Genomic DNA, 8,718 nt, shown 5'->3' with positions numbered 1-8,718 from the left:
ATTAGCAACCTCTTGAAATGAGATGGCATATTTGAAGGGAAAATAAACAGCGAACCTATTGATTGGTTCATTTTCAGTGACGATGGTGTAACGCTAACTGCACAATATCCTCAGTCCGTGAACGTATATCATTCATACACATATTGGACGTGCGATAGACTCGTCATGTGCCGACGATGAAATGTTGAATAGTATTATATTAAAAAACTCATTAAACCCAAGGTAGCGTTAAGGGACTTAACGAATATGTACGTGTAAATCGTTGTCCAAGCAGCCGGCAACTTGACTGGAATATTGCTGAGCACGGCGTACAACATTATATTTACCCTTATGTATCGGTATGGACATAGACAATGAACTACTCTGCTTGTAGAAACATGTCACTGAATAATCAATCAATGTCTGTGCACATGGGTTTTACCAAAGTGGGAAACCACTAAGGCCTGCCTTATTTTCCTCCCACATCACCCCCTTGAAGAATTGTTCAGATACTCATTCATTCAATTGTATCAATTAATAAAACGTGTTCAAAGATTAGCTTCAAACAATTACTTGTAAGGCGGGTTTTTTAAAAACTATCTACAAATATTTATTTTTCTTGTTGTTTGACGTCTTTATCAGCAATATGCCAGCTTTACATCACAAGAATATTTTAATATCAACGTCACAGGAAACTGATATGTTAATATGGGTAATAAGTCGATCTAAGGGTAATCACAAGTAGTATATTAAACGTGACACATCACACGGAAGCCCGTTACAACACCAGCAGACAACAACAGGATGCCGACGCGGATGCTGAATTGGCTGAACACTTCCGTAGCGACAAGACGTAACAGTGACCCCACCAGTCGCCATGTCGCCAAGCTGCCCCCTACTGGCCGTGTTTGTCAATACCGGATAGTTACTTAAGCTTGTTAGTGCGTCGTTCCTCTGAATCTCAAGGCGGATCCATTAAGATTAATATGGGTTCGGTTGGCGTGGGGGTATTATTTTGAAATATTATTTTCAATTGACTGCATAAGTCCCCTATGTCCATATTGGACCTAATGGACCCAAACCACCCTGTAACGTGATTTATCTACATGGCCTTGAATTGTGAGATGCCTACCCCGCCCTCTTCTGAATCTCAAAGAGCATCTAATTTTTCAAAAAAATTGAATTACTGAAAAAATGATCTAAAAAATAAAATGTATAAAGGAATTTGTTACGTCACGTTAATTATTCAATATGTTGAATTTGACTACCAAATACGAATTTATTGGCGTCCCTCGCACCACATGTACACAGCTGATTTCTGTGGTTGGCAGCCTTGATTGGCACATCGCACTTCAGAAGTTTCAAACATGATTTGATCAATGGCAACCACGGTGGATACTTCGAAAATAACTACCATTTACATGTCTGACATTTCTAAGTTCAATTGTCAATTAGATAACACAACGTGCTGGTCACGTTTGATAAGTAGTCTTAGTCTAGTTATAAAATATTAATGTGATGTAGATCCAAGCACGTATTAAAAGCTTTTTGCTATAAGTTAATTTCTTTACTTGCTTAGCATGCTTCAAAGATACCACCCCATTCACCATCGGGATCTGCGGAAAAGAACGAGAATTGGATGCGAGGAAAACACGATGTGCTCGGTACAGAAAGACAGCATGAAAAGACAGACAAGTGAAAATATCTTTGTATGGAAATATTTGAGCACACATTGATCACACATTTGGCCAAGGCGAGGGACTATCTCCAAACTATAGTGTGAGGGATGTGTTCACTTGTATGTGTGTCATGAGAAAGACGCTCTGATTTTACGTTTCGCCTGAGAATGATACCAAGGTTTTTGAAGCGTTCATATAATATTACAAACTAACACTGATCATTAACACATCGACAAAAGTAAATACGGCAACATTAGTGTACATACCAATGTGCTGGCGTTGGCATGTGTTCATGTCATCAGTAAGGATTATTTTGAGGGAGCGAATGAGTTACAGCTCCCCAACGGCGGCTTGTAAATAATAAGGTAATTCAGTGGTTGATAGTGTGAGCACCGGCCTAACCATTGCTATAACACGATCATCAATGTAGTCGGCTTATTTATGAGGCCAAAGACAATTGGGACCCATTCCCGGCATTACAACTGAGGGGAGGGTGGGATGGGTGGGATTGGGGGGGGGGGGGGGGGGGGGGGGGGGGGGGGGGGGGGTTTGTTGAGTGTTATATTAGGATAGTCAAATGAACAATGAAACAAGAAACTGGATTTCTCCACACATAAAAGCAGTTTGACACCTGCGCCATTTTGTTATGCCAGGATCCGCTGAGACCAAGGGTGTTTGAATCCCAGATTTAGCCCGATTACAATCCTTGGTCTGCCATCACCATACCCGTGGGTTTCATCACGGCCCGCGTGACTTTGGGATCTCCAACCCAACTGCTGACACACTTTGAAATAACCGGAAACAGTAGAAAGCAGCAACATACACTCTTAAAAAAAAAGAAAAAAAGAAGAAGAAACCCACAGGTAGATTTTTAGTAAATTTATTTTACTGATTAAAGTCGATATATTTAATTTGATATCATAGATACAAATATGAAATTTTGGAGCTCGATAGTCAAATATTGTCGTTGCACAAAGGCATTGAAAACTGTTCATTGTCATGTCACACAAGGTCACACGATTGCGCTGAACTCAGTATCTCGTGTGACCGCCCCGGGCAGCAACTCCTCGGCACTGACTGGATACGTGTACGAATACTGTCCTGCGGAATTCTGCGCCATTCTGCTTGTAACGCGTTGGTCAGTTGTGGGAGCGTCTGCGGCGTGTTCTGATGTTTCCGTACACGTCGATCGAGGTTCTTCCCAGAGGTGTTCCATTGGGTTGAGATCTGGGGATCTCGACGACCAGGGCAGTACGTTGATGTTTGGCATTATGAAGGTAGTCTACCGTGACACGAGCTGTGTGCGGTGGAGCGTTGTCCTGTTGAAACAGCTCCCTCTGGCGGTCAATGATTGGAAGAAGGTGAGGTTGAAGAATTTGATTCATGTAGCGATTTGCTGTCAAATTTCCCTTAACCATAACCAAGTCAGATTTCGTGGTGTAGGATATGGCCCCCTACACCATGACACTACCGCCGACGAATTTGTCGAATTCACGTGCAAATTGTGGGGCAAAACGCTCATTTCTACGACGATAGACACGTTGTCTCCAAACTCGCCGGTGAAGAAGAAATCGTGATTCATCGCTAAACCACACTCGAGTCCACTTTCTCAAATGCCAAGGCTGTAAGGTATGGCACCAACGCAAGCGTCGCTGTGGATGCATCTGTTGCAAAACAGGGACGATAAATGGTCTTCTGGGTCGGATTCCAGCCTCGCGAAGATGGTTCCTGACAGTCTGGTCCGATATCTTCCTCAAACCAGGGATGCGTCCTGTAGTCTCCGTAGCTGTGGCATTGCGATGGTGGATGCCGGTTCTCTTGTAAGATGGCTATCGAGTGGATGTGTTCGGTTGTTAGTATATCCTCTGGAGAATGCCGAAAGTGGTAATCATAAACGGTTCATGTTTCCGATGCTGTTGGAAATGACACATGCCTTATTCTACAAGTGAGTTTATTGTAGACCAATACAGCGGAAACACATATACATGGGTGTTACTAACTGACGCTGGTGATAGACTCACCCACAGAACCTTAATTATTGTCCGTGATATATGATAACATATTTATGACGTCATTTCATCGAGAGGCCTACGGTTATTATCCCAGTGAGTGTGCGCTATGATGATCCCTGTCTGGTTCTGTACAGGTATATCGGGAACCGATAAGTCATCAGGCTTAGTGGAGGTCGTTATCCTGAGAGAGGTGTGATTCAGCTTTCTGGTTTTGTGAAGTAAATTCATCGAAAGGGCTACGGCTAGTATCCCTGTGCGCGCAGGTTATGATAATCCCTGTCTGGTTCTGTACAGGTATATCAGGATCACCTGAAGTCATCATGCTTAGTGGAGGTCGTCATCCTTCTGGGAGAGCTGTGATTCAGGATTCTGGTTTTATGAAGTAATTTCATCAAAAGGGCTACGGCTAGTATGGGATTTGAAGATCCAACCGAAAGCAGTTTTGACAAGGTCAGAAACTGTATATTGCCTATCTCCCACCCATTAGCGATGACATTGTATTTCGCAGAGATCTATCTAACCGTCTTCATTGCAGTCCAGCGATACTTGGCTGTTTCTCGTCCCCTACGTCAGAGTAGGCTAATGAGGGAGACCTTCGTGTACAATACTATTGCTGTGATACTAGTGGCGCCAATCGTCTCCGTCTTCAATCGTCTTCAACATACCTCACTGGATCCCCCCCCCCCCCCCCCCCCCCCCCCCTCTATGAGAATATAGCAGGGCCGACGCTTAACTTTATTCCAGGTGTATATATCAGTTTTAATTCTTCCGGAGACGTCCACCTGAGTCATTGAGGAAGGACAAGACATTATCGACCACTAAGAATTCGTTGTTAGGCCATTATTCACTATACAACCGATCCTGCTGTAAACACCGTGTTTCGGCAGTAAGGGAGCGAGTTTATAAATGCTTGACCCATCGGAAAACTAATCGCATAATCAACTGTTTTGAATTTATTAAACAGGGGACCGCCTCCTTGATCTAGTGATCGTTGCGCGGAAGGTCTGAGGTTCAAACCCTGGCCGGTCACACCGAAAGACGTTAAAAGATGGATACCTATTGTTACCCTGCCTGGCGCTGGGCACTAAGGGGCTAAAACAAGAACTGGTCAGCTCGGAGTCAGTATACTGTGTCTGAGTGGGGTATTCATGTTATACTGTGGCATGGTTTCTCAGGGGGTTTTAGCACTGCAGTTCACAACATTCCTCTATGGGTCAGGCAAACCAGTGGTTGGCAGCAAGAGTAATCAGCCATGGTATCGAACCTCACCACAAGATCCGTGTACCCCTCTTGAGACAGCTATAGCTTACTTTGGAGTTCTGTACCCCACCGTGATGGTTAAGTGGGCAAGAATGGTTTTACGTCTCTTATAGCAATAAATCCAACTACACGTATATAACGTCGGTGTTCACTAACTGGTCAGGAACTCTGGGTTGCTTGATGCATCGTGTCCCAATTGCGAAGATAATTCAATTAGTTGTTCAGGCTGTTGTTCAGTCCGACAGGAGATGGGTGAGGTGTTGTTCAGTCCGACAGGATTTGGGTGAGGTGTTGTTCAGTCCGACAGGGATATGGTGTAGTTGTATTTATCTCACACTACCAGTCGACCTCTCCGCCCACCAACACCACTCCATCCACCACCACTCCACCCACCACAACCACTCCGTCCACCACCACTCCACCCACCACAACCACTCCGTCCACCACCACTCAACCCACCACCACTCCGTCCACCACCACTCAACCCACTACCACTCCATCCACCACCACTCAACCCACTACAACTCCACCCTCCACAACCACTTCGTCCACCACCACTCCACCCAGCACAACCACTCCGTCCAGCACCACTCAACCCAACACCACTCCGTCCACCACAACTCAACCCAACACCACTCCGTCCACCACAACTCAACCCAACACCACTCCGTCCACCACAACTCAACCCAACACCACTTCGTCCACCACAACTCAACCCAACACCACTCCGTCCACCACCACTCAACCCACTACCACTCCACCCGCCACAACCACTCCGTCCACCACCACTCCACCCTCCACAACCACTCCGTCCACCACCACTCTACTCACCATCACTCAATCCACCACCACTCAACCCACCTTCACTCTACCCTCCACCGCTCCGTCCACCACCACTCAACCCACTACCACTCCACCCGCCACAACCACTCCGTCCACCACCACTCTACTCACCATCACTCAATCCACCACCACTCAACCCACCTTCACTCTACCCTCCACCGCTCCGTCCACCACCACTCAACCCACTACCACTCCACCCGCCACAACCACTCCGTCCACCACCACTCTACTCACCATCACTCAATCCACCACCACTCAACCCACCTTCACTCTACCCTCCACCGCTCCGTCCACCACCACTCAACCAACTACCACTCCACCCGCCACAACCACTCCGTCCACCACCACTCTACTCACCATCACTCCACCCGCCACCACTCAACCCAACACCACTCCACCCGCCACAACCACTCCACCCTCCACAACCACTCCGTCCACCACCACTCTACTCACCATCACTCAATCCACCACCACTCAACCCACCTTCACTCTACCCTCCACCGCTCCGTCCACCACCACTCAACCCACTACCACTCCACCCGCCACAACCACTCCGTCCACCACCACTCTACTCACCATCACTCAATCCACCACCACTCAACCCACCTTCACTCTACCCTCCACCGCTCCGTCCACCACCACTCAACCCACTACCACTCCACCCGCCACAACCACTCCGTCCACCACCACTCTACTCACCATCACTCCACCCGCCACCACTCAACCCAACACCACTCCACCCGCCACAACCACTCCGTCCACCACCACTCTACTCACCATCACTCAATCCACCACCACTCAACCCACCTTCACTCTACCCTCCACCGCTCCGTCCACCACCACTCAACCCACTACCACTCCACCCGCCACAACCACTCCGTCCACCACCACTCTACTCACCATCACTCCACCCGCCACCACTCAACCCAACACCACTCCACCCGCCACAACCACTCCGTCCACCACCACTCTACTCACCATCACTCAATCCACCACCACTCAACCCACCTTCACTCTACCCTCCACCGCTCCGTCCACCACCACTCAACCCACTACCACTCCACCCGCCACAACCACTCCGTCCACCACCACTCTACTCACCATCACTCCACCCGCCACAACCACTCCGTCCACCACCACTCTACTCACCATCACTCAATCCACCACCACTCAACCCACCTTCACTCTACCCTCCACCGCTCCGTCCACCATCACTCAATCCACCACCACTCAACCCACCTTCACTCTACCCTCCACAACCACTCCGTCCACCACCACTCAACCCACTACCACTCCACCCGCCACAACCACTCCGTCCACCACCACTCTACTCACCATCACTCAATCCACCACCACTCAACCCACCTTCACTCTACCCTCCACCGCTCCGTCCACAACCACTCAACCCACTACCACTCCACCCGCCACAACCACCGTCCACCACCACTCCACCCAGCACAACCACTCCGTCCACCACCACTCTACTCACCATCACTCAACCCACTACCACTCCGTCCACCACCACTCTACTCACCATCACTCAATCCACCACCACTCAACCCACCTTCACTCAACCCAGCACAACCACTCCGTCCACCACCACTCAACCCACTACCACTCCACCCGCCACAACCACTCCGTCCACCACCACTCTACTCACCATCACTCCATCCACCACCACTCAACCCACTACCACTCCACCCTCCACAACCACCGTCCACCACCACTCCACCCAGCACAACCACTCCGTCCACCACCACTCAACCCAACACCACTCCGTCCACCACCACTCAACCCAACACCACTCCGTCCACCACCACTCTACTCACCATCACTCCATCCACCACCACTCAACCCACTACCACTCCACCCTCCACAACCACTCCGTCCACCACCACTCCACCCAGCACAACCACTCCGTCCACCACAACTCAACCCACCACCACTCCACCCACCACAACCACTCCGTCCACCACCACTCAACCCAACACCACTCCGTCCACCACCACTCTACTCACCATCACTCCGTCCACCACCACACAACCCAACACCACTCCGTCCACCACCACTCCGTCCACCACCACTCCACTCACCACCACTCAACCAATGACCACTCCATCCCCCACCACACCACCCGCCACAACCACTCCATCCACCACCGCTCCACCCACTACTGCTCCATCCACCACCACACCACCCGCCACAACCACTCCGTCCACCACCACTCAATCCTCCACCACCACTCCATCCAGAACCGCCCCACCCACTACCAATCCATCCACCACCACACCACCCGCCACAACCACTCCGTCCACCACCACTCAATCCTCCACCACCACTCAACCCACCACCACTCCATTCACCACCACCACCCCACCCACTACCACTCCATCCACCACCACCCCAGCACCACCTCTCCACCCACCCTTCATCATTTTGCCCACCCCTTCACCCACTTCACCCACCACCACTCCACCCAGCACCACTCCATCCACCACCACCACCCCACCACCACCTCTCCACCCAGCACCACTCCATCCACCACCACCACCACCCCACCACCACCTCTCCACCCAGCACCACTCCATCCACCACCACCCCAACCACCACCTCTCCACCCACCCTTCATCATTTTGCCCACCCCTTCACCCACTTCACCCACCACCACTAATAAGCATAAAACCTTGATACTTACTAATATAATACAATGATATGGAAATTACATTTACATCACCCACATTACCATAACAAGACCCTGCATGAATATTTACACTCGAGCTTGGATGGGTGTCGAGGTTTAGGAGATCAAGGAAGTACTTGAACTGCACATATGACGGTCGCCAAGGTGACGCAGCCACTACTTCCTCTTGTCAAGCAAACAGGTTTATATAAGGAAAGGTTGAATAAGGTAGTGGTGTTATACAACTGTTGGACATTGGACACAT

The 8,718-nt window shown here is 49.5% G+C and overlaps 1 protein-coding gene across 1 annotated transcript; it reads left to right on the top strand.

Annotated features, from left to right (window-relative positions):
- Positions 1-4,081: 4,081 nt before the first annotated feature.
- Positions 4,082-8,461, top strand: LOC125384354 (mucin-2-like). The gene is made up of 3 exons (XM_048403370.1): positions 4,082-4,120; positions 5,199-7,162; positions 7,510-8,461. The coding sequence occupies exons 1-3, from the start codon at positions 4,082-4,084 to the stop codon at positions 8,459-8,461; spliced, it is 2,955 nt and encodes a 984-aa protein (XP_048259327.1).
- Positions 8,462-8,718: the final 257 nt, after the last annotated feature.

Source organism: Haliotis rufescens, unplaced genomic scaffold, assembly GCF_023055435.1.
Source record: "Haliotis rufescens isolate VD_foot unplaced genomic scaffold, xgHalRufe1.0.p SCAF_3, whole genome shotgun sequence".
Lineage (NCBI taxonomy): Eukaryota > Metazoa > Mollusca > Gastropoda > Lepetellida > Haliotidae > Haliotis > Haliotis rufescens.
This window is presented reverse-complemented; position numbering and strand designations above follow the sequence as displayed.

Bases quoted from the DNA above. Each gene is read 5' to 3' on its own strand.
- LOC125384354 (XM_048403370.1), top strand. From the start codon at position 4,082: ATGGGATTTGAAGATCCAACCGAAAGCAGTTTTGACAAG. The intron at 4,121-5,198 runs GTCAGAAACTGT...GGTGTTGTTCAG, and splicing joins CCGAAAGCAGTTTTGACAAG to TCCGACAGGATTTGGGTGAG. The intron at 7,163-7,509 runs GTCCACAACCAC...CACTCCACCCAG, and splicing joins ACTCTACCCTCCACCGCTCC to CACAACCACTCCGTCCACCA.